This window comes from Boleophthalmus pectinirostris, unplaced genomic scaffold (assembly GCF_026225935.1).
Source record: "Boleophthalmus pectinirostris isolate CB_2022bp ecotype Guang Dong unplaced genomic scaffold, ASM2622593v1 HiC_scaffold_2, whole genome shotgun sequence".
NCBI lineage: Eukaryota > Metazoa > Chordata > Actinopteri > Gobiiformes > Gobiidae > Boleophthalmus > Boleophthalmus pectinirostris.
The window spans coordinates 34020151-34047910 of record NW_026571152.1 but is presented as its reverse complement, the minus strand read 5'-3'; the positions used below and the strand labels follow the sequence as shown (position 1 = coordinate 34047910).

Genomic DNA, 27760 nt, shown 5'->3' with positions numbered 1-27760 from the left:
GAGGCAACTTCATGAAACACAATGTGCAAACTGTACATGATGTGATAATAATGTGCTGTTAGTTTGTCACAATAATTCAGGTATAAAAGAATAAGAGGTTCCTGCCGCAGCTGCAAGCTCAGGTCCTCCTCCATGTCTGAGTTGCCGCTGTGGTCATATCTGGGAGGGACACACAAACCTAAAGAGAATGAAGATAAGATAACTGTTACTTGGCTCTGTTAGTCATGGAAGAGTCAAGGACATTCCTCCTGGACTTACAGTTAGAGCCTGAAAGTGAAACATGGTTTCTCTGACTCCAGGCCTGTCCAACAGGGTCAGAGGAGCAGATCTGTGTGACATAAGTATAGCACAAACACATTCCTAAAGGACCATCTGATCCAGTCTGTGCTGTCTGCAGGATGTTAGAAAACAACATGGCCGCCCCTGACCCTCATGAGGTCATTTAAAGTATCAGCCTGAGTTCAGTGGACTCACACTGATGAACATTTAATGAACACTGTAGATGTGATGGTCCAGAGCACCTGACTCTGCAGCACAGATATTACAGAAAACCTGCTGCTCTGGCATTAGGACTCTCTGGGTGTGATATGTACCACAGTAGAGAGACACTATAGACATGTACCACCCAGGCCGCTGATGTCATTGACTGGAGCCAGCAGCTGCCACTTCCCTGTATACTTATGTAGGTGTGATGTGCAGAGAGGGGAGTGTGTAGTGTGAAATACAGGCTGCTTATATCTGTGCACAGCTAAACACTTGTCCTTGTGCCTGTGTGTAGGCCATGAAGTGCTGAAAGTCTCAGTGCTCTGTGAGCATGTGCAGGGTGAGGTCATCAGGGGTCAGTCAGTCACATGATCCGGTCGCACCTTTTCACCAATGCATGTCCTATGACCTTTGACCTCTGCATAAAAACAGGGCTCCCACTCAGGCCCGCGCTGACGTCAGTGCCTCAAATGAACAAGCACATCTAAATTCTGCATCTTTGGACACAAGAAACCAAATATTTATTGCGTTTGTCAAAGACTCCAATCACGCAGATGATTTATTTTAGAGCATATTTCCTTGACTAATACCGGAAAAGCCAGTTGTTTTTGTTTTAGACAAGTTAAATGTGTGTCTGTTAAACACTAGGATCTATAAAACAAACAGTGAATCAGGCGATGACCTCATGCAGGCAAACACATGACAGATCCTGCTCTGTGTCTTTGTTTGACTTGGCCAAAGGTAATGACACATTCAAAACCCCTGAGCTCGGCCTTTGGTAAACCAGGAGCTAATCCACACTGACTCAGTTACTAAGTTCTGCTACTGTCAAAAAATAACAAACAAACGCTGAAAGATTCTTTCGGCCGTTCACTGGAAACTTACCGTCTCATCCAACGGTCAGTTAAACGCACAAGGCCAGACTTTTACTTTGAGTCGAGGAGTCAAGGAGTTCAAAGAGTAATGAATAAATAAGAAATGGAAATATTAAATTATAGTGCTAAAAAGTGTGTCGTATGACGTAACACTGCCTGACCTCCTTGTGCAGTATTTAACTGTATAATCACAAAGTAATTGGTCTGCTCTTTTGAACTGGGTTTCCCAGGACTTTTTATTTGAGTTTAATTACAGGTGTGTTTACCCAAAACAAAAGCAAGAGAAGATTCCTGAGCTGAGTGTGACTCATCTGATGAAGCTTCATGTAACTGCTGTAAAAGCACAAGTACAAAGGTGCGTCTGAGTGACGTGTGTGTGTTTCCTGATACAGGTAGAGGGAGTGTTCCCTGGCTGCTGTTAATACCTCTGCCCATCTGTCCTGCCTCACTGCAGGTCCCCATCACCGAGCACGGATTAAACAGGCTTAAGTCACCATTGGCCTGCAGCCTGCAGCCTGCACACACAGGCACGAGGAAGCCCCGCATCTGACTAAGCCCAGGCCTCTTCCTCTCACAGGTCCAGCAGAGAACTCCTGCATGTGACGCTCTCTGACCCACATACACAGACCAACCAGAGAGCAGGACAGGGGCTGACCAGGACCCTCAGCTCAGAGCCTATGGGGTCTGTGTGATGAGGCCTGTGTGATAGGGCCTGTGTGATAGGGCCTGTGTGATAGGGCCTGTGTGATAGGGCCTGTGTGATAGGGCCTGTGTGACAGGGCCTGTGTGACAGGGCCTGTGTAACAGGAGCTGTGTGATGGAGCCTGTGTGACAGAGCCTGTGTGATAGGGTCTGTGTGATAGGGCCTGTGTGATAGGGCCTGTGTGATAGGGCCTGCATGATGGGGCCTGTGTAACAGGAGCTGTGTGATGGAGCCTGTGTGACAGAGCCTGTGTGATAGGGTCTGTGTGATAGGGCTGTGTGACAGGGCCTGTGTGACAGGGCCTGTGTGACAGGGCCTGTGTGACAGGGTCTGTGTGATAGGGCCTGTGTGACAGGGCCTGTGTGACAGGGCCTGTGTGACAGGGCCTGTGTGATAGGGCCTGTGTGATAGGGCCTGCAGTGCCTTGGGGGACTCTCAGAGTTGAATGTGGTGTGCGGCGGGAGGCAGAGGCTCGTCTATGAATACTCTCAGAGCTGCTCTCCGCTTCCTGCATTCAGCGGCCAACAAAGAGCCACAATAGTGTCCTTTGCTGTCTTGGCAGGCTGAGCAGCTCCTGGCCACGGTCAGGGCCATGAGGGGGCGAGGGGGCGAGGGGGTGTAGTGTTTAACACCACACATCCAGTCTGCACGTGCCCAGCCCGCGGCCTGCCAGCGGCCGCACAAAGAGATGATGTCATGCTTAGCCAATAACAAAAGAGGTTGGGTTCGCCCGGCCCTCCTCTCTCACCCAGCTCGTTCCAGCTTGAACCAGACGAACATTAATCGCAGGCCTTATCCTCTTTACTGGGGGCGGGGCTTAGATAATAACAAAGCAGGCGTGCGGCCCATAGGAAGGATGAGATGAAGATGGGACATGAGACAGAACTGCTGTTCAAACAAGAGTCACAGCTCAGCGGGGCACAGAGCAGTGGGGGGCACAGGGCAATGGGTGGCACAGGGCAGTGGGGGGCACAGGGCAATGGGGGGCACAGGGCAATGGGTGGCACAGGGCAATGGGGGGCACAGGGCAATGGGGGCACAGGGCAATGGGGGCAGGGCAATGGGGGGCACAGGGCAATGGGGGGCACAGGGCAGTGGGGGGCACAGGGCAATGGGGGCCAGCTCTGTGTGCAGCACAGAGCTGCACACAGTGAGCAGGCCTCGTGCACAGTGCTGGAATGGCATTAATCTAATAAATAATATCTCACACATAAAAGGTGTTTGTGAGGTTCACCAGTAAAAATATACTTTTATGGGTGTGCGCCTCCAGTGAGAGCAGAAGGTGTTTTACAGCATTCTTATCCATTTATTTGGGTGAGAAATAGTGTTTGTCTGCCAGGGGCCTGCTGTAAAAGCAAATTAAAAGAAAATTGTAAAAGTAAAAGTTTATGAAAGAGACTCCTGCTAATGCACCGATTACATTACACTATTACTGAACTTTAGGTCAAAACACCCTAAACAACTTCTTCATCTTCATCATTTCACAGACTGGAAACTGTCAGTCACCTCCAAGTGCCAAGTGTAATCCAACTGTAGCAACGCAGCAATAATTCACAACCATAAAATATTATAGAGTGCTATTTCTTTTGCTGGGCGTGTTTTGTGATTGGGTATTAAAATGTAGCACAGAAAGTGTTGAGCTTCCTTCTCTTTGTGTCTCGTTCGTCATAAATCACTCACACACAGAGCTCAGAGTGACAATGAGACCTGCTCCTGGCAACAAGAACAAAACAAAAGCATCAGCGTTTATGGACATTAAATCCCTGAGTCCCTTTTCCAGATTACACATGACGAATCAGCATTCTGTCTATGATCTGCTTTTGTTTTTGTCCAAGGTGTGTGTTTAAACAGATCCAAACACAACATGCAGACAATGAGTGCATCCTATCTTCATGGAGACCAAACCAGACCAAGTTACAGGTCAGGTCTGTGGAGTGGCACAGAGTCACTCACAGTAAGAATGCTTGTTTTCTAGGTATTTTAGAGCTACAAAACTTGGAATTGAATAAATAAACTGTGGATGTACCATATATCATTAATTAATTATTTTTTTAAAATAAAACCAAAAATAAGAAAATGAAAAAAAACACTATTTTCTTCATTATTTGTCTCCAAAACAAAAATGAAAAAAAAAAAAAAACTTTTTTAGTTTTCGATTTTGTGTTTAAATGAATAATGGGAAAAACGGATAACACGTTTCCCGTTTCTGTGACTGCGATGCCGGACTGAACCAGGACTGAAACAGGACTAAACCAGGACTAAACCAGGACTGAGTGACAGGACAGGTCTGGAGGTGCGCCCGCGAAGATTGTTGGGACTGAGACCAGGACCAGACCGGGACCAGACTGGGACTGAGACCGGGACTGAGACCAGGACTCAAACCAGGACCAGAACAGGACTGAGACTGAGACTTGGACCAGACCGGGACCAGACTGGGACCAGACCGGGACCAGATCAAGACTGAGACCGGGACTGAGAACAGGACTGAGGGACTGAGAAAAGGACTGAAACTCGGACCAGACCAGGACTGAGACCGAGACTGAGCCTAGGACTGAGACCGGGACCAGACCGGGCCCAGACCGGGACTGAGACCAGGACTGAGACCAGGACTGAAATCAGGACTGAGACCAGGACTGAGACCGAGACCTGGTTTAGTCCTGGTTCAATTCTGGTTTAGACCTGATTCAGTCTCAGTCTCAGTCTCGATCTCATACTCAATCCCAGTCTGGTTCCGGTCTGGTCCTGGTCTCAGTCCTGATCTCAGTCCCGGTCTCAGTCTTGATCTGGTTCCAGTCTAGTCCCAGTTCGGTCCCAGTCTGGTCCAAGTCTTAGTCTCCATCCTGGTCTGGTCCTGGTTTGAGTCCCGGTCTCAGTCCAGGATCCTGTTCTGGTTTAGTCCTGGTCTAGTCCTGGTTTAGACCTGATTTAGTCCTGGTTTAGTCCGTATGCAGAGCAAAAGTCCGGCATCACAGTTTAAGTCACAGAAAGGCTGTTTTCCATTTTTTCATTATTAATTTAAACACAAAACTGAAAAAATTAATCATTATATGTTTTTTCATTTTGGTTTTGGAGACAAATAATGAGGAAAATAGTTGTTGTTTTCATTTTCTCATTTTTGGTTTTATTTTGAAAAACCAATGAACGAATGATGTACGGATTACAGGCAGTAAGAGGAGTAATGCCGTATCCATAGAAACAAGCAGGTGACGGACCCCCGACCGAAAAGTTACCTGGTGCACCTTTAACGCGCTGGAGATGTTTCTGTGCACAAACCTCAGCGCGGCTACGGTTTCCTTCAGTTTCACACGGTGGTTAAAAATACAGCGTGCCAGCGGACAGGCCATGGAAAAAAGGCTGTCATATTCAGAGGAGAAGTCATGGAAAACGAGAGGATCCAATTTCAGGGCCACTGATAAGCAACAAACTTACAGTACGCCTGCATAGCCGACAAATATAGCCCCCACTAGTGTGTGCCGGCCTGGATTAGCACAGACCCTCACCAGCGCCAATGTCAAGACAACCTGTAGTTTCAACAAGATTTCAAAACCATTTAAATCTCGTTCTCCTGCATCGACGTCAGGACCAGCGCAGGCAGGTTTTGTTTTGTGCAGGTAAAGCACATTGTTATAACGCTGATTCTGTGAAACATTTTTGCAGACATGATCTTGCACAGAGCACACGTGGACGCTGGTGCAGTAAAACTCGGTTCTTTTCATGTTACAAGACAGTAATGAAGATTAGGGAAGCAACGATTCAGCCTTTTCAGTTCAGATACTGATTCCAATACTATGGCTTTTATTTATTTTATTTATTTCCTATATACAAAAAAAAAAAGTAAGACAAAACTAATCCAAATGTGTTACGTAGCTGTTATTTATCTCTTAAGTAACTACTGAAAAATTCAAACATAATAGGAATTTCAGGGCCGACTATGACCAGTAAAATGTCGTATTACCGTATTTTCCGGGCTATTAGACGCACGCTTAAGCCTCCAACCCCGTCAAAAAACGGCCATGTGCCCCACAATCCAGAGCGGCCAATACATGAATCCACTCCCAGCGCGACTTCAGTAAATTACAAAGCCACAACACCCACAGCCACACTCATCTCTCCACGCGGACGAGGAACGGAACGGAGGAACCAGGGACCAGACCGGGACCAGACCAGAACTGAGACGAGGACAGAGACTGAGACCAGGACCAGACCAGAACTGAGACGCGGACTGAGACTGGGACCAGACCAGGACCAGACCAGAACTGAGACTAGGACAGAGACCGAGAACAGGACCAGGACTGAGACTGGGACCAGACCAGAACTGAGTCAGGGACCAGGCCGGGACCAGACCAGAACTGAGACCGGGAAAAGACCGGGACCAGACCGGGACCAGACCGCAACCAGGGCTGAGACCGGGACTGAGACTAGGACCAGACCAGGACTAAGACCAGGAACAGGACCAGGACTGAGACCGGAACTGAGACCGGGACTGAGACCAGGACTGAGGCTGGGATCAGACCAGAACTAAGACCAGGACTAAGGCCGGGAACAGAACCAGGACTGAGACTAGGACTGAGACCAGGACTGAGGCTGGGACCAGACTAGGACTGAGGCTGGGACCAGACTAGGACCAGACCATTTTGGTTCTGGAGACAAATAATGAAGAAAATAGTTCTTTTTTCATTTTCTTATTTTTGGTTTTATTTTGAAAAACAAATGAAAGAATGATGCACGGATTGCATTTCTGGTTTAAATCTGTTTTAGAGATACTGTTGCAATATTTCTATGTTGTGATATATCAAACTTGAAAATGTGTTACAGACTTGACATAAATGTGATAAATGCTTCGGGTGAGACGAGTAAGAGGAGTAAGAGGAGCAGTTATGTCCCATGTGTTCACGTTAGACGGTACAGTACGTGATTGTGATCGTGATTGTGAATGTGACCCTCACCTTGACCTTCCCGTTGGGCTGGAGCAGCTCCGTGACAGAGACCTTGTCCTGCTGCAGCCGCCTCTTCACCAGTTTGGAGCAGCAGACGTTGAGGGCCCCCTGCACGTGCGACGCATTGTACTCAGAGAAGGTCCTGCTGTCAATCACGAGCAGCCTCCCGGCCCCCCTCTGGATCAGACTCGCCAGACGCTTTATGTCCATGGAGCTGCGTTTGGCCGGACCTTTATCGCCACCCGCCATGATGATGAGGATGCAAAACGTGTTCAGACAGGCGAAAAAAGACGAGAGGAAGAGGAGCAGGAGTTGTCAGAGGAGTAGAAGAAGAAGTAGAGGAAGATCCATGGTGCCTGAGTAAAACACAGAGAGAGATATGCATTAATCTGAGTGTGATCACAACATAGGAGTAGTTGGCTTCGCTTTGCATTCAGTGAGTGTTTCATACCAGGGCTATTATTGGTCAGCAGTGACATTCAAAACTGCCCCTGCCACTTTGGAGACGCTGATAATCAAACAGCTGGTCATTAAACACAAGGTCGTGATTACTTCTGTGCTCCCGTCATACCACACATGCACATACCAGCACCAAGATGGCTGCCAAGTAGAGGAGGGACATACAACTAAATATCAGTAATACTTAGGGGTGTAACGATATTGGTGATATCATGAGATTGTTGTAGTAAAATTGCCACGATATCGTCATGGTATTTAACTGTGTGTCTTTAGGCAAAAATAAGAATTTTCAGTCCATTCCTGTGCCGCATAGGACAGTTAACTATATGGTCCTTTGCGGCTGCATCATTGGCCTGTGCCCCTGTTGTGGACGCACCAGCAGCTTTTAAGTCTGAGGTCTAAAAGCATTTTGTGTGGTTTGTTGTGACACGAAACGAGAAAGGAGAAATACTCAGGAAATACTAGCAACATGAGAAGGACCTTGATAAGCCGACATGCCAAAAATGTTCAAGAATGAGTTCAGAAAATCAAGTCGGGACAAAAAAAATATACGTGAAGTGTTTACAACAGCACTGCCTCACAACAGCGCTCAAAGAATAATTAAATACATAGTACATAATACATAATATATAGGGAACAATGGGCAGCACTGGGTTTAAAAAGTTAGTGGTTAAACTGGAGCCAAAATATAAAATGTTAAGTTACGTTTTTTTTTATTTCCTACGAAAAGGACTCAAATATACATTGAGTAATAATGTGTTTATTGCAGCTTTGTGCACATCTTGTTTACATTTTACAGAAACGAAACTTAAAGCCACGTGACTAATTTACATAAGCTCTGAATAAAACAGCTCGCTCCTTGTTCGCTGATGCGTCAGCTTCTGTCGGGTTTACTCTTGTCGGGTTTACTCTGTCGGGTTTACTCTGTCGGGTTTACTCTGTCGGGTTTACTTTGTCGGGTTTACTCTGTCGGGTTTACTCTGTCGGGTTTACTCTGTCGGGTTTACTTTGTCGGGTTTACTCTGTCGGGTTTACTCTGTCGGGTTTACTCTGCGAGGCTCCTGACTATAGTTTTATTACAACTCTTTAGATGTTACTTGAATTCTGCACTTCAATTTCAAAGGCTTTTCAAGCTGTTCAAAATATCATTGATAGGACTATGACAATAAATGTTGTATCCAAATGGCTGGTCAAAGCATTTTATAACGTCAGTCTTGTTATTGTGTGTAATATCGTAATATCGTGAGCTTTCCCACGATATCGGCATATATATCGTACCATGAGGTTCATACCGTGACAAGCCTGGCTAAAGAAAAAACACAACTTTTTGCACTTAAAATAAGAAACAAAATCGAAGGTTGGTTGAGTTAAGAAAAACACACTTACTCCACTGGTAAATAATTTTACTTTTCAAGCTGAATCTACTCAAATAAAGTAAAAATGTTCTTAATTTTAGTCATTTTAACTTACCTACATTTTGATTTTTGCAGTGATGTAGACAGACTAATAATAAAGAGTCATTCAAATGTGCATGAACATGGATTAAAGCTCACAAGATTTAATTTTGTGTAATATAAGACCTTTAAAATATCGTCTTTACATGGTTCTTGAGATAATGCAATAAAACACCCCAAAACTATTACGATTTTTGTCATTATCATCCACCACGTACGACAAACTGAAACTATGGGCCCTCTATTTCCTCCACTTTTTACAGCTAGACAACAAGCTTCATTTTAAAATAGCCACTTTTAAGAGAAGTTATTTAAAGGCTTCAGATGCCAGTCAGATCTTCCACTGGGATCCGAATACAAAGACTTAAGCCAGACATGCTCCACAATAAAAACCCAGTGTCCAGCGCGGCGTGGTGGCGATCGGGGGTCTCCTGTGCAGTAGCTCATGAAACAGGAAACTGAGATAAATTAAGCAGGGGGAATTCAGAGAGCAGGTCTGGTCAGGTCTAGAATTGGCCCCTGTAACATCCCGTCAGTGAGTATGTGTGTGTATATGTGTGTGTATTTTTTTATTAGCCAGGGGAAAATTCATAAACCAAAGAGGAAAGCCATTGTGGTGAAGCAGGTGTCATTGGACGTGACAACAGGCCTGTCACGATAACACATTTTAAAGCACAATATATCACTTTAGAGAAATATTACTATAAACAAGGGGTCTCCAAACCTTTTTCCTCCGGAGAGTTACTCATTTTAGGAAAGAAATTGAGTAAATATAAGAGAAATGTCATGACCTAAAGTGAATTTTCCATGACTTGTGTAGAACTGATCAGACTTTTAAGGCTAAATATGAAATGTTAAACCCTTTCCACTCACCTTATGGTTTGGTATTATAGTTTTTTAACATTCAAAATACTGTCAGTGCATTTATTATCGTGTCTTTTAAACAAAAGGCGCAAAAGTTCGGAAAAAATCATAATAGTCTACTGAGAACTTAACAGAATGCTGTAGTTGTGTGAAAGAGATACTAAAATATCATGGCTTTTCCAAAACTTTAATTGAATTTACATTATACTGTGACTTTTCCAGGATTTCCATGATCGTGGGAACCCCCCAAAGAGCCACGGTAAACCTTAGATGGGGAACAGTTAGATAGTTAAATTAAGAGTTATGGTGCAGCAATAGCTAAAAAAAAAGACAGAGAACTACATAGACCATGATCCTTTGCTCCATTTCAGTGCAGACTACAAGAAGAATTAAGTCTTATCAAGGCATTTTAAGAGGAAAAAGCAGGATCGTAACAGTTTTGTTTAGCCTCCACAAAATATCTTGATAAATATTTTGCTGTGAGATGTGTATCGTGAAAATATCGTACAGAGAGATTTGGATATTGTTACATCTCTAATCAAGAGCTTTCCCAAGATATCGCAATAAATATCGTGTCGTGAGGTTCATACCGTGACGTGAGACAATACATAGAGTTCGGAAATCCCTTGGCGAGCTACTTGGAAGGGGGCGGAGAGCTGGTAGTTCCCGAGCTATAAACGATAATACTGAAACAACTTTATGCTACTGGCAATATAATCATTAAAAGGCCTGAGCTGCAATGGATAAAGAGTGGAATGAATCAAAAACTGGACATAAAAGTAGAGATGGAATTGATATCGGTTCGCTGATATATCCGATATCTGCAGTTTTAGAGTAAAGAGTTTCAGCCTTAAATCTCCACGCAAACTGATATTTTATTTGGTCCAACTAGCAGCCTAAAAGAATAAAGAATATACACATTAAGCTTTGTTTGAACACTTTAGTCCAAAGAGGGTAGGGCAAAAATGTGACGAAAGAGCTCTCTTATCCAAATCCACTTCCAAAAAAAACTGTTTCCAAAAAAAAAAAACAATAACAGAGGGTACAGTAAATGCTGAATTTAACCTTGCCATTTCTAAAACATTAAAACCAGTATAACATAACCAGTAAAACACGGTGGAGTCAGAGTTTTTACTAAATTCAAAATACATAATTTGGAGAAACTGATCAAAATCGGCTCTACATATCATCCAAAAAATATCAACAGAGTTTGTCAACCATGGGTTTCTCTGAATTCTTAACAATTAGTATCAGCTTCAGGCCATGAAAAAGCCCATATGCATATTTATTCTACCGTCTTAGGGATGGGCATGATTAATTGATTAATCGATAATTGATCATTAAGAATTTCATCGATTATGTTAATTTTAACCCTCTCCAGGCAGGCGTTGCAGATTTGCATCAGCTAAATTCCAAGTACCTACTTACTCCACATCCATATTATATGAGCTTTTTTTACTCAGGAGCCTTTTCTCCCATCCAATGCTGATAAACGTGGACGATGCAGACTGTGCAAGAACGGCTACACGCGCACGACCTGCCAGAAGTGCAAAATTCTTTTTTTGTTTACAAAGGATAAAAAAGTCAGAATTGTATATTACTACCCCATATTATAATTTTCCCCAAATATCAGATTTTTCCTGATACTAAAAATTAATTTGAGCCTGAGAGGGTTAATTGACAAACAGGGTCCGTACATGTGTCACTCTGCATCAGAAGGAGCGAGCAAACACAAACAGTCGGTCAATCTGCAACGTACCGAAGCACAAATGTGTATTTAACGATAACTTGTACAAGAAATTCCACACTTTCCATTGCGTTCGGGACAAGTGTGAGTCCATGTGCACAGTGTACAAAGCAGCACATATGTTTCTGTGTCCAGTGGGAAAAAGCTTTGTCAGGTGAGAGTCGCTCAATGTCGATGACGAGTCCCCACCTCCCTCCCCCCGTATGGTGTCCTGGTTTTGACAAATGCAAATATGGTCACACTAACCTGTATTCCACTGAATCATGTCTTTTAATCCGACAGAAATTGACCGCATCAGCGACACAAGAGCTGTAGTTTTATCTTCGCTGAGTTTATGCAAATTAGCGATGCGGTTTTAAGTTTTGTTTCTGTGAGAGTTGCGCAAAACTGAATTAAACACATTATAATGTCAAACGGGCTGATGTGGCTCTAGAGTCGTTATGGTTTATATGTCATAAAGTTGAATTTATTTATGCAGATTAGTAGTGCAGATAGTAATAATAATGATGATCATTTTAATTAAAAAAACGTTAATGATTAATCGATAATCGATCGTTAATTCTTCCGACGATCGATTAAGAAAATTTCATCGAATGCCCATCCCTATACCGTCTACAGCTCAAATCTTATTATAGCACAGAAAAATGGCAAGAATCATCCCACTATTGCAAAGAAATTGTACATATAATAAATACTGAGCTCCAAAATCTACTGTTCCATCTTTCATATATTGAACGATAGTCGATATGGTAATTACGGTGACAGGTCTACGTGAGAAGGTCAGAATGTTTGTTTTATTCATCCAGCGCACGTGGTGTCATGAAAAATGGATAGGCCTCTTCTCGTTTACCCTAAAGTCTAAATGGAGAGTTAAACCTTGGCTGGAAAGGGAGAGTACACGAGATCCAGACAGATACAAACATAAGGCAGAGGATCATTTAAAGGTTCTATAACACGAAACACTGACTCTTGTGAGATTTAAAACGTGTTATAATGTTGTTAAGCACTGTTGGGCAAGTTACTTCAGAACTGTAATGTGTTATTTATGACTTGTTACTGTCATTTCAAAGTAATTCGTTACATTACAATATTACTTTGCTTAAAATTTTAAACATTACATGACTATTGCAGCACTTTAAGTAAAAAAAAAAAAAAGTCACTGATTGTCAAATAATAATCAGCGAGCGAAGATGCTGAACTTTTGCGCCGTATATGGACTGAAACAGGAATAAACCAGGTCTAAACCAGGTCTAAACCAGGACTAAATCAGGACTAAACCAGGTCTAAACCAGGACTAAATCAGGACTAAACCAGGTCTAAACCAGGACTAAATCAGGACTAAACCAGGACTAAACCAGGTCTAAACCAGGACTAAATCAGGACTAAACCAGAACTGAACCAGGACTAAACCAGGACTAAACCAGGACAAAACCAGGATTGAACCAGGACTACTAAACCAGGACTAAACCAGGTCTAAACCAGGACTAACCCAAGTCTAAACCAAGACTAAACCAGGACTAAACCAGGTCTAAAGCAGAACAGAACCAGGACTAAACCAGTTCTAAACTAGAACTGAACCAAGACTAAACTAGGTCTAAACCAGGACTAAATCAGATCTAAACCTCTCACCTCCGGGCTCATCCTGACACTTGGAAACGTAACGATAGTGTTTCACTGCTGCTGATATCACGGTAATTTTAGCAAATTTGTATGAAGATAAATGAAAAACCCCCCACTTCAATCCAGGTTTAAATGCGCGTTACTCACATTTGTATCGAGTAAAATATATATATTTTTTCCCCCTGTAAAGCCTTACATTACTGCATTACAGTAAAAAGCAATGCATTACAGTCATTTGTTACTTTTATAACGCGTTACTCCCGACACTGTTGTTAACTCATCAAAAACAAACTGACACAGCTCCAGGTGTTTCTGAAGAGGAAACAACATTATAACATGGATCAGAAAACAGCGTAATATGGACCATTTAAACGCTGTTCAGTGTGAGCGTTATGGCCCATTGCGTGTTACATATTAAAATCAATAGACAGGAGATCGCTGGAGGCAGAATGATGAGATGGGCACACCTATATCACCGCATAAAGGTCATGCCATCGATTTCTGCACAGAACAGTCTAACAGCCTCTCCCTGCCACCACTGCTTCTGTCCAGCTTCTTCCCATCATCCTGTGTGTTTATATAGAAGACTTCAATACTAGGACTGTGCAAAAATCAAAATATCGATATTTTGTATCATTTAATGTGAAGATACAGTATCGATATCGTGGGCTGCTGTATCGATACATTGCCAAGAAAGACTTTTAGTATCACAACCATGATTTAGCCTTTATTTTTTTATTGAACCGTATCAAATTGTTTTGAAAGATGTCGTATTGAATCGAAAGTGCACTGTATCGAGATATGTATCGTATCGGCAGCTTCTTAATGATACCCAGCCCTATTCAATACAGACCTGCTCATTAATTAACAATTAAAGGTCTTATATTAAGCAAAATTGACTCTCATGAGCTTTAAGTCGTGTTATAATGTTGACACCTCGTCAAAAACAGGCCTGGAATTGTGTTTTGTTTCATTCACATTTTTTTTTTTTTGAGCAATCCTGTAATATTAGTCTGTCTGCATCTCCAAAACTCAGAATGCTCCTTTCCACCTTGTGATGTCATGAAGCAGTAGTTTTCATGTTAACAGTTCCTTTTACCAATATTATCGACCGAAATGGGCACATGGAGACATATCGACTGTCCGCCAAAATTTTGCCGATATGGGCCCATAGTCCACGTTGGCATGTTTATACCTCATTATAAAGCTCAGACTCTCTATATTAGGTCCATTTAATCCAATTTACAGACAGATAAATGTCCAAATATGTGGCACCGCATCAGTATTTTTATTAATTTGTAATTTGTCTGCATCTGTGACGCTGTACTGCCCCTGAACACACCCCCAGAGTCACGTGACAGAGCTGCAGTCAACATGCTGGATTATATTATTTTTATGGACAATTATTTTGAGTCAGGATTGAACGGACACTTACTTGTGAAGACTTGTGAGCTGTATGAGCGGTGAGCTAGAATATCATGCAAAAATGTCATTACAGTCTTTAAATATGACTGTAAAAAGGCAGAATAGCAATAAATGTCACCTAAATTAACCCAATTTAAAATCCAGTAGAGCCAGACCTAAGCTTTATAATCAATTGAAGATTTACAGTGAATTTTTACATGACTAAATACTAAATATCAGCTCCAACTCCCGTTTTATCGATATCATCTCAGACTCAAAAAAAAAAAAAAAAAAATCCATATCGTCTGGCCCTACCTTTTACCTTTTGTTACAGCAGAGATTATCAACTCCAGAGCTGAAATCATCCAAATGATTCTAGTGAAGGTGTATGGAGTTTAGGAACACGGTGGAGCACTTCCTGTATCACCACATGACATCAAAAAGTGCAGTGTTTTCCAAAATTCATCCTAAACATCATTTTAAACATGTAAGAATGAAAAAAACAACAAATCCAGGTCTGTTTGTGGTGAGAAAATAACATGATAACATAGCGTAATATGAGCCCTTTCAGTAATTCAGGTTAAAAAAAAAAAAAAAAAGATAATAGAGTCATTTCATTCCAACTAAGAATGATTTGTACTTTCTATTGACAACCTGTTGACAGCGAGACAATGACACAGAGGTAAATGTTTTTCAGTGAGGATGTGCCCAGCCTAGCAACCAAACCAAGGTAATACAGAAGGTGAGTAAGAAGAAATGAAGTAAGATAAACGATAATATAACACGACAGCCAGGGTTATTAAGGAAGTGTATTGCGCTTTGGGAATTCCCTAATTAAAAAGCAATGCCATAAACGCTTCGGATCAATGTTATTGGATTGACCATCATTGAAAGGAAGGAATCGATTTAACAATGATTAAAGATCCTGTTAAACAAAATTGACTCTTGTGAGCTTCGGGTCATGTTGTAATGTTGTTAACTCATCAACAACAGACCTGGAGTTGTGTTTTGTTTCTTTCACACATGTTTGAGTCATCGTTTGTTATTTCTGTCTATATCTCCATAGCGCAAGATGCTCTGCTCCACCTTGTGATGTCATGAGGCTGTAGTTTTCAAGTAAACATCTACCTTTTACATTTTGTTCAGCAGAGATCGGCAATTCCAGGGCTCAAATCATCCAAATTATTCTAGTAAATGTGTATGGAGTGGAGCACTTCCTGTATTATTGCATGACATCACAAGGTGGGACAGTAAAGAACTCATTGATTGATTTGTTTTTATTTCGAGTTTGTGCCAAGAGAGAAACAATAATCAAACACATATTTCATACACATTGTAAAGCACATTTCTCCAAAAGCTTATATTAATCCACCCCTGTCCTGGCACAGCTGGCGCCACCTAGTGCCTCTGCTCAATTTCATTTCTCTCCGGCGACTAGGTCAGGAATCAGAATACACTAGAGCACAGGTGTCAAACATAAGGCCCGGGGGCCGGATCCGGCCCTCCAAGTCCTTTAATGTGGCCCTTGGGTGATTTTCTACTAAAATATTTTAATTATATTTCTATTAAAATCTTGTTAATTTTCTGTGGTGTTTATCACAGCAGCATCTCCAGCGTCTCTGTACATGGCCCCTCCCACCAGAGCAGCACAAATGAAGACTTGTCTCTTTCCAAACGCTCTTAAAGGACGATCGTTTTGAAAAATGAAGCAAAATGTCCAAAATAAGAAAAGTGGAGCCGAGTGCAGGATTTTCCAAGAAAAACTGACTTATTCCTATTTGCAAACAAGTTCATGTTAAAACATTGTGCTGAAATTGAATTTTTCTTAAAGTTTCAGGTTGTTCATAATATTATAATATTATAATAAGAAAGAGTTCATCAATTAAAAAAGATTTCTGTAATAGATTTGCGTTTCTCTGCACAAATATTTGAACTTATTGTTATTTTTGGGGTTTATATGACATGAGTTTTCTGATCCGGCCCCCTTTGGGATCAAAGTAGGTTGGATACGGCCCCCGGACCAAAATGAGTTTGACACTCCTGCACTAGAGTCTAGTGTCTAGACGGTTTGCAAAAACCCTGGAAGTGCAAGTTCGGGCACCAGCCAAGCAGAGAAGAGTCATATATTCAGTGTTGGCAACGATTCCCGATATCGAGGATTTAAAGCCGGAACAAAGAGAATGATTGGTGAATTTGATCAAGGGGAAAGATGTTATTGCCCTTCTTCCTACAGGATTTGGGAAAAGCTGAATATACCAGTTAGCCCTGTTAGCGGCGCATTACATACATAACGACCAAATAGCAGCAATTGGTTAAATGAAAAAAACTACCCACCTACTGTCAAGTGAATAAATCCTAATGCTGCGAGGTCAGACGGTTTCCAGACGGCTGATGAATCTGGCTATCCCTGTTCATGACATAGTTTCAAAAATGATGTGGTTGCTTATGTACATTGATCACAGAACTTTACAAATATGTACATAGCAAAATAAATTCCATACTATGCAAACAAAATACAATAAAATTCTGACTAATATGCAGGATTTGTGTGTTAAACATGCGTGAATGAAACAAAACTCAACTCCAGTCTGTTTGAGATGAGAAAACAACATTATAACAGATCAGAAAATGTAGTGAGACCCTTTAAATAAACTGACAATGAATAAGGTGACTGTCTTTTCTACAATCAGATGTATGCATTTTAACGCAAACACAAACTACAAGTGCAAACAAATGCTACTTCAACAACTCCAGGACTAAACATGGATGCAGACGGTGCTTGGCAACCTCCATGATGCAAGAGACAGAGCGCAGGACCTGCTCGCTCTAACCAGGCAGTGCTGCAGAAAACACCACAACAAATGTAACTAACGCACAATGAATTCATATTTTTAAGCAAGAAGAGACAGAAAGCAATCAGAGAATAGATAAATAATGAAAGAGAGTAGGATTTCTCAACCTAAACGTGATAAAACTGGGCAGTGTTGCAGAAAACAATCATAAAAACAAGGAGTTACAAATGTTACACACAAAATGAATAAATATTTTTAAGCAATAAGAGAGACAGAGTTGTCGAGAATGGGCAAATAATGAAATATTGTTGTATTTTTGGACCTAAACATGATTAAATGAGATTACACAGGCAATAAGGCGGAACAAATGTTACTAAAACACACAATAAATGAATATTTTTAAGCAATAAAAGAGAGAGAGAGCTGTCGAGAATGGATAAATAATGAAAGAGAGTTGTATTTTTGGACCTAAACATGATAAAACTGGGCAATAAGGCAGTACAAATATTACTAATACAAACAATAAATGAATATTTTTAAGCAATAAGAGAGAGAGAGAGAGCTGTCAAGAATGGATAAACATGAATTATTCTTGTATTTTTGGACCAAAACATGATAAAAACGAGACTACATAGGCAATAAGGCGGTACAAATGTTACTAAAACACACTATTAATAAATATTTTTAAGCAGTAGGAGCAAGAAAGCTGTCGAGAATGGATAAAAAATGAAATATTGTTGTATTTTTGGACCTAAACATGATTAAACAAGATAACATAAGCAATAAATCGGTACAAATGTTACTAATACACACACAATGAATGAATATTTTTAAGCAATAAGAGAGACAGAGCTGTTGAGGATGGATAAATAATTAAATATTGTTGTGTTATTGGACCTAATCATGATTAAATGAGATAACATAGGCAATAAGACGGTACAAATCTTACTAACACACACAATTAACGCATATTTTTCAGCAATAAAAGACAGAGAAAGCTGTCGAGAATGGATAAATAATGAATTACTGTTGTATTTCTAGACCTAAACATGAATAAATGAGACAACACAGGCAATAAGGTAATACAAATGTTACTAATACACACAATTAACAAATATTTTCAAGCAATATGAGAGAGAGCGCTGTCGAGAATGGATAAAAAATGAAATACTGATGTATTTTTGGACGTAAACAGGATAAAACGAGGCAATAAATGGTACAAATGTTACTAAAACACACAATAAATTAATATTTTTAAGCAACAAGACAGAGAAAGCTGTCGAGAATGGATAAAAAATGAAATATTGTTGTATTTTTGGACCTAAACATGATAAAAACGAAATAACATAAGCAATAAGGAAGTACAAATGTTACTAACACATGCAATTATTGAATATTTTCAAGCATTAAGAGCTGTCGAAGATGGATAAATAATGAAAGAGAGTTGTATTTCTGCACCAAAGCATGATTAAATGAGATTATACAGGCAATAAGGCGGTACAAATGTTACTAACACGCACAATTAATGAATATTTTGAAGCAATAAAAAAGAGAGAGCTGTCGAGAATGGATAAAAAATGAATTATTGTTGTATTTTTGGACCTAAACATGATAAAACAAGATAACATAGGCAATAAGGCGGTACAAATGTTACTAAGACACACAAGTAATTCATATTTTTAAGCAATAAGAACTGCGAAAACGGATAAATAATGCAACGGACTTGTATTTCTGGACCTAATCAGGCTAAAACAGGTATTTTCCGTATTCGCCGACGTCAGCAGCAATAGTGCCGAGTCGTATTTACTGACCTCTGCAGCCACGTCTGGATTCTCCTTCAAGATCAGCTACATCTGTTGCATCTAAAAACGCAAAAAACGCCCGGGCTCCTCATGCAGCAAAACAAAAAAATCTCAGGGGCGTGAATCTGCCTTTCCTGTTGCCATGGCCAGAATCCAGAAGTGACCGCTGTCCTGGCTGCTCCCACCCTCTCCCACTACTCTCCCACAATCCTCCTCGCTCTATTATGGTCGGGTCTCGTGCACAGGACTCGGACGGGGAGGGGAGCATGTGCAGAGGAACATGGAAGGAGCGTTTTGTATGATGATGCGCCACAGCCTTTTGTTATAAAGAAAAGGGAGGGCTACGAGACGCCGGAGAGACGCTGAAACTAACCGTGGAATCGCAATGTCGCTTCCAATTGCAACAAACCAAAGCAAAACAAACACGCTTCTCAAATATGTTAGGAAACAGTCAGGGGCGATTGCGAATTCGGTGGTTGTTGCCATAGAAACAACCCGAGTCAGGGTAATCGGGGGGGGGGACTGGTGCTGATGCTGCAACGGGACAGAGAAACGACGGAAATAACTTCAATAAAAAGCCGATTTTACGCTGTTTTCTGATGTTATAATGTTGTTTCCTCATTACAAACGAGAAAAAATAATATCTAGTTAAATTAAAATGACTTAAATCAATCACATTTTGACTTTGAGTCGATTCAACTTGACGAGTAAAATTATCTAAGTGTGTTTTTCTGAATTCAAGCAACATTCGATTTTGTTTCTTACATTTTTATTTATATTTTAAGTGTAGCAAGATATATTTTCATATTTTAAGAACAAAAAGTCTTGATCCACTGCCAGATAATTTTACTTGTCAAGAGAAATTTACTCAAATCATGGTCAAACTTTTTAAATTCAAGTCAATTTAACTTGGCTGGATTTTGTTTTTTGCAGTCCTGGAGTTGTGTTTTGTTTCATTCACACATGTTTAACACAAAAACCCGGCGTGTTCAGGTTGAGTGAGAAAGCTCCAAAGCTCGAAATGCCCTGTTCCACCTTGTGATGTCATGTGGTGATGCAGGAAATGCTCCACAGTGTTTTTAAGCTCCGTACACCTTCAGTAGATTTGGATGATTTCAACTCTAGAATTACAAATCTCTACTGAAGTTACGTTAAAAGCAGTAGATGTTAACTTGAAAACTACTGCTTCATGACATCACAAGGCGGAACAGAGCATTTTGAGCTTTGCAGATGTAGACAGACTAATAACAGATGATCACTCAAATGTGTGAAACAAACAAAACACAACTTCAGGTCTGTCTTTGAGGAGGTAACAACTAGGGCTGGGTATCATTCAGAAGTTGCTGATAGGATACATGCCTCAATATAGTTCAATAAAAAATAAAGACTAAATCATGGCTGTGATACTAAAAGTCTTTGTTAAACCACTAGGAAAGTAACAATATGGTAAATGGTCACATTTTCTATAGCGCTTTTCCACCTTCAAGGCACTTTACAACAAGGAACCACTCACCCATTCACACACACATTCACACACCAGTGTACACAGACACTGTGGGCAAGAAGGGTTAAGTGTCTTGTCCAAGGACACAACGACAGCATTCATCTGTGGGAGCTGGAATCACACCAGCCAACCTGTGGGTCAGTGGATCTGACCGCTCAACCTGTGATGTTTTATGTCAAGAGCTGGAATCAAACAACCAACCTTCAGATCAGTGGGCGAACGCTCTACCAACTGAACTACTGCCGCAACAATAACCAAAATATTGTTGTATCGTCAAAAGTCTCACAATAATATCATGGACTGTCACAATATATCCAATCACAAATTCCTTTGCTTAAATGCATGGTTATGAACATCGGAAACTACATATCCCATAATTCATTTGAGCACAGACAACGTGAAGAAATATGTTTTTTACTTGAATTCTTGGGATTATGACAGTAATAACTCACACTAAAATCTTGTCAAGGTATTTTAAAAGCAAAAAAAGTGTCCAATCTACAATTATATCAGCCTCTCCAAAATATCCCAATAAATATCGTACCATGAGATGTATATCATGATATTTGGATATCGTTACATCCCCAAAAACCACTTCTTGTGCAAAGTTCATATGAAACAAAAACATTTTAATCATCAAAACAGTGAAAATGTCAAATGTGTTGCATAAACAAGTTTCCTTCCTCTAAACAAGCAACAAAACTGTAGCGCTGTAACACAATAATTTAGTAAAATATTCCAAAAAATACTCTTGGCGATGTATAAATAGAGCAGCCCATGATATCGATACTGTATCATCACAATAAACAATACGATATACCAATATTTCAATATTTTTGCGCACCCATAACGACAATATAACATGACTAAAAGCTCACAAGAGTCTATTTTGCATACCTTTAATGCCCACAAAAAGCATGAGTAAGTGTTGGAGATGTAACGATATCCAAATATCATGATATACATCTCATGGAACGATATTTATTGGGATATTTTGGAGAGGCTGATATAACTGTAGATCGGACACTTTTTTGCTTTTAAAATACTTTGACAAGATTTTAGTGTGAGTTATTTCTTCATAATCCCAAGAATTCAAGTAAAAAACACATTTCTTCATGTTGTCTGCGCTGAAATGCATCATGGGATATGTAGTTCTCTATGTTCATAAGCTGTTCCTACTATAAAACCATGCATTTAAGCAAATAAACTTGTGATTCGATATATTGTGACAGCCCACGATATTATTTTGAGACTTTTGACGATACGATATCATGGTATTTCTGTTATTGTTACATCCCTAGTGAGTATTATATGTCTTTAAAAGCCTTCAAAGACTTCAGTAACCAAGACAAACACAATGGGAGCTACTACAGGCCGAGCGGAGATGATGTAATGGTGTACAGGTTATTCATTAAGTGCTGTATAACGTCACCTGGGGCCAGCGTCTGGAGAGGGCCGCGGTGAGAGTGCCTTTTAGCCCGGTACAATGAGAGGCTGGAGTTTTTTGTTTAGACACAAACAGTGACATCACCAGAGCTTTCCCTGAGCCTTTCAAACGCCGCCTCCTCGTCCTCCTGAACCTTAATTTGCATCCATGCTCACTGTGTTTGTTTATCCAGACTACACATGTTGGATTTGGAAACACTAAAATTAAACGACATATTACGAGCCGTGTTTGCAGTTTTGCGGTGAGGTTTGTAAAAGACAACAAACATTTTTAAAGGTCCTAAATGACACAAAATAGGTCAGTGTGAGCTTTAAATCATGTTATAATGCTGTTACTTCATCCAAAACATACCTGGAGTTGTGTTTTGTTTCATTTATTCATTCATGCTTGAGTAATCCTGCACTATTCTTATTCTTATTTATTCTTATTTATTATATCGCCAAATTCTGAACAATACCTAGCCCTAGTTGTTACCAGTGTTGGGGAGTAACAGATTACATGTACCGGAGTTACGTAATCAGAGTACAAATTATGAGTAACTGTATTCAGTTACAGTTACTGTTTCAGTGAGTGGTAATTGGATTACAGTTACTTGGTTGAAATAAGTGGATTACACAGCAATATTTTCCTGTTTTACATTTTGGGCTATATCACCCCCCCTTTTTTACCTGTTATTCCAGTCATTGCCGGACACTAAACCAGGTCTAAACCAGGTCTAAACCAGATCTAAAACCAGGTGTAAACTAGGTCTAAACCAGGTCTAAACCAGGACTAAACCAGGACTAAAACAGATCTAAACCAGGTCTAAACCAGGTCTAAACCAGATCTAAAACCAGGTCTAAACTAGGTCTAAACAGGATTTAACAGGACTAAACAAGGTCTAAACCAGGACTAAACCAGGTCTAAACCAGGATTTAACAGGACTAAACAAGGTCTAAACCAGGACTAAAACCAGGTCTAAACCAGGATTTAACAGGACTAAACAAGGTCTAAACCAGGACTAAAACCAGGTCTAAACCAGGTCTAAACCAGGATTTAACAGGACTAAACCATGCCACGTGGACCGTGTCTCCTCCTCTTCTATCAATAATATTTTTAATACAGTTAAGGAAAATCTGGGCTTTTTATTGTCTTTAAGCAGACAAAACTTCTTATGCGAAAATATCCTTGTCTTTGCTTCTCTACAGCAAATCAAGTAATCCAAAGTATTCAGATTACGTTACTCACTTTAGGTAATTTAATGAATTATGTTACAAACTACATTTTGGGGTATGTAATCTGTAATCTATAGGGGAATACATTTTAAAAGTAACCTTCCCGACACTGGTTGTTACCTCCTCAAAAACAAACTTGAAGTTGTGTTTTGGTTGTTTCGCACATTTTTAATCATCTATTATTAGTCTGTCTACATCTCCAGAGCTCAAAATCCTCTGTTCCACCTTGTGATGTCATGAAGCATAAGTTTACAGCTTAGTTACAGCTGCTTTCACATTTTGCTCAGTAGAGTTTGGCAATTCCAGGTCTCAAATCATCCAAATGATTCTCGTGAAGGTGTGGGGCACTTGCTGGATTACTACATGACATCACAAGGTGGAACAGAGTGTTTTCAGTTTGACAGAAGCTTAAATCTGCAGGAGTTGTGTGTTAAACTTGTGTGAATGAAACAAAACACAACTCCAGGTCTGTTTTTGACGAGGAAACAATATAACATAGATCAGAAAATAGCCAAATATGGGATCTATTTTTGTCCATTGCGTTAGTGACTTTCAATAAAATATTATAATTTATTGTCTTTAATTACACATTGTCATGAGGTAATGATAGGGACAATGGGTAATGGAGGTCAATTAAATTCAATTAAAATTAAATACTGTCCCACTTTTAACTGTATAATAATAGTATTTAACCTGTTTATGTTGTTGTAAGGCGACCTTGAGTGTCCAGAAAGACGCTTAACAAATAAAATGTGTTATTATTATTGTATAATTACCAAGATGAAGGTACATATATATATAACCATGCTGTTTGTGATTGCAGAGTAAACGCTATAAATGGTAAATACTAGGGGTGTAACGATATCCAAGTCTCTTGATACGATATTTATATTTATTGAGAAATCTTGGGAAAGCTCACGGTATGGAGGGGAAGTTCATGATTAGCGCTGTAACAATATCCAAATCTCTCGGTACGATATTTTCACGATATACATCTCACGTTATTGCAACATTTTGTGGAGCTAAAACTGTGAATATGCAACTTGTTCCTCTTAAAATGCCTCGACAAGACTTAATCTGAAGAATTAAGACTTAAAAGTGCTTAGAACTGTTATTTCTTCTTGTAGTCTGCACTGAAATGGAGCAAAGGATCATGGTCTATGTAGTTCTCTGTCTTTTTTTAGCTATTACTGCACCATAACACTTAATTTAAGCAAAGAGACTTGTGATTCGATATATTGTGATGGTCCACGATATTATTGTGAGAACTCTGACGATATGATATCACAATATTTCGGTTATTGTTACATCTAAAATAAATACATTAAAGGTACACAGTGTGACTTTTTGGTTGGTGGGTCTGTCACTTGCTTGTTTCTACGGATATGTCATTGCTCTGCTTTGAATGAGGCTGTGCAATTATAAGTATGTTCATTTAATTTGGATATATAGTTTATTTTGGATATATTTATGTTTTTCTATGCCTTATTTCATGTTCAAAATATAATTTATTCATTTTTCATTGATTTTCATTTGTTTTATACAACAGAAAACTGCTCAAAGGTACAAATTTGTAGCCTATATTTATTTTCAATTTGAAAGTTTGCGTAAATTATCAATAACAAAGTGTTTTTTTTGAGAGAGAAATGCTGAATAAATGCATCGTGTAACTAAAAAATAATCGTTTAAATAATTGTGATTTCAATATTGACAAAAAGAATCATGATAATGATTTTTTTTCCATAATCGAGCAGCCCTAGATTTGGTTTTAACGCTAAAAACCCCTTGAAAAACAGGCATTCGGACAGTGAGCGGGGTCACTTCTCCACAGATCTGACCTGTAACTTGCTCTGGTTTGATCTCCATGCAGATAGAAAGCTTTAAAGCCACACTATGAAACATTCCGGACCAAGCAATAACATCTCTAGTGTAGAAAAGCATTAATTTGACGGACGCTCCTCCACCAGAAAAGCTTCACAATGCACCTTTAAATCTTACGTAAAACAGCATGTACTGAAGCCACGTTCATTTCCCTCGTAATCAGCAGCGCCTCGATCATTTTAGGCTGGAGTTTTCTGGAGATCAATATTCCCCGTGATGCGGCAGGAAACTCCGGAGTCATGTATCAAAATGGGAATGCCCAGACAACAACTGCTGCACCTGTTTAAAGGCTGGGCAGAGCAGACACAGTAGGGAAAAGAAAGAAAAAAAAAAATCACAGTGGTAATGGTGCAGCGTGTGTGTATCTCAGAACCAGTACGAGCTATAAACGTCTAAATGGGACGCGGAGGGCACTTTTGATCACGTCCAATAACAATAATGGAGCGCGCGCCGTCGTAGAGGCTAAAATAAACCGACCCAGATATTTACGCACACGCATTCACGGTTACTATCACCCACTATCATCAAAACCTGGCAGTGAACGCGCGAATTAAACCCAAAATAACGTAAAAAATGTTAGAAATCTTGCGTTGCGTTTATGTCGGCGTGTGAACTACAGTACGAAGCTCTCCATTGATCGCACTAGAGCCTCATAATAAAATAACCGCAAAGGATAAACAGGAATAAACGCTGAAGAAATGCGAATTGTACTTACCTTTACGCAATCACGTCTCAAAATGTCGCGAATGTGTGTCGTAATATTAAATAATCGCGTGTTTTGTTTTTTTTTTTTTTTTTTTTTAGCTTGGATGGCTGTGTTTGTTCCAATTCTGAGACGTGCGCGCCTCGCGGAGAGACTGCAGCAGCGCGAGGAGGGGCTGGGACACACATACTAGCCTAGCTCACAGATAGCCACGCACTACGTAATAAATTGTGATAATAAAATGACATAAAATGCATTCAGGATGAAAGGGTGCTCACCGGAAGCTCCGCGCGGACGCCTTGTCATTCACACGCCGGACATTTGCGCCAAAAAAAAAAAAAAAATCTTCGTGGCGCTGTTCTGGCGTGTTTACCTGTCAAAGGGGGGGCTACAGCTGACAGCGTGTGACAGCGCCAGGAAAAACAAAAAGAAAAAAGAAAAAAGAAAAAAAAAAACACGCTCAGTCAACGTAAAGATCGTAAATGGAGACAGGGAGTTAATTCTGTTTTCTTTGAACCTGCTTTGAATGTTTAATCTATTTTACACAAGCCATAAACGCGGCTGTTATTGAAGCTGCACATTGGCACTTTCATGAACCAAAACGGTGAGGTCACGGTTCAGAGGAGGGAAAAAAAAAAAAAAAAACTGAAAAATATAAGGTTGACGTCACCGGCAGCCAATCAGCGCGCGGAGCTCAGGGCTGCGTAACGTCACCGCGATGATCTGTGGATTTAAGCGGAGGTCCAGCTTTTAAAGAGACACTCCGAGCTTTGTTACAGAAAAATAATCATTACTAATAAGAACAACAACCTCTAAATCAAGAATGAGTAATTATTTTTTGAATGGGACCACGTGAAAAACAGAAAATACTGTGAAGGATCGCGTCAAAATGCGTAAATTCTATATTAACTGTATTTCTTTATAAAAATCAGTAAATATCTTTGTTTTGACGAGCTGGTAAGACTGGTAAGACTTTATGTTATGATTTAAGCAATGAAAAAGTGAGGTTGCCTTACACAAAATGTCAATTTAAAACGCAGCAGCTTTAGTCCATGCATGAGGTAAAATTTATAAAAGTCAATTAAAGGGGCTGGTATAGACAAATATAAGAAGTATCTGCATTTAAAATAAGAATAGGAATTGTAATATGTGTATTTTTCTATTTTTTGTTGATATTTCAGTTGACATTTTATTTTATTATTTGTATTTATTGTTTGTATTATGATTTTAATGCTTTTCTGCACCTGTAAAACACTTTGAATTTGTGTACGAATTGTGGTATACGGATAAACTTGCCTTGCCTTACTTATTTTACAAAAATATAAAACAGATTACAACATGAGCACGTCAAAATCTATGGAAATTGTTGGAAAATATAAATATATGCATTCACTTTATTTAGTTTTATTGATTAAATCGATTTCCCTTCCGTGAAAATTTGACATTTTCTACGATCTTTAATTTCCTAGTAGTGTCTAATACAGTATTCTGGTTTGTGCTTATTCCACTGTGCCCTATATTCACACTGGAGTCTATGAGAATGACCGAGTGATGAATGTTTCTCAATGGAAACGCGAAGTGACAGGCTGTTCTGTATAGGTCTCCTGACATCTAGTGGTGAAAAATTGAACTGCACGTTTTGTCTCACTGGTCCCTCGGGGTCTTTGGCAGTTTGGAAATGAATGAAGTGAACTTTACAAGGCAGATTTAATGAATGAGCTTTAAATAACTCTTCACAAGTAAATGATGCTCAGGTTTAAGAGGCTGGAAATTAAAATTATTATGATTTTGTTTTCTTGACCTATTTTAGGAATACAAGAGTTTCTACGTAATTGTATGTTTTTGTTTGTCTGATAATATAACCAATAATG

At 40.0% G+C, this 27760-nt stretch overlaps 1 protein-coding gene across 4 annotated transcripts in view; it reads right to left on the bottom strand.

Moving 5' to 3' along the window:
* The window catches only part of dusp8a (dual specificity phosphatase 8a), an 89219-nt gene extending 62736 nt beyond the window's left edge, over positions 1 to 26483 (bottom strand). Inside the window, exons 1-3 of one of the 4 annotated variants that reach the window (XM_020931084.2) lie at positions 26168 to 26483; positions 25291 to 25476; positions 7008 to 7354 (exon numbers count right to left, since the gene is read on the bottom strand). In XM_020931084.2, the coding sequence (XP_020786743.1) occupies positions 7008 to 7247 (240 nt within the window). In that variant the 5' untranslated portion in view covers positions 7248 to 7354; positions 25291 to 25476; positions 26168 to 26483. Of the gene's footprint in view, positions 1 to 7007; positions 7355 to 25290; positions 25477 to 25901; positions 26141 to 26167 lie in introns of those variants that run through there. The other 3 variants (XM_055155302.1, XM_020931083.2, XM_020931082.2) reach the window with 3 other exon arrangements.
* Between the last annotated feature and the right edge of the window lie 1277 nt (positions 26484 to 27760).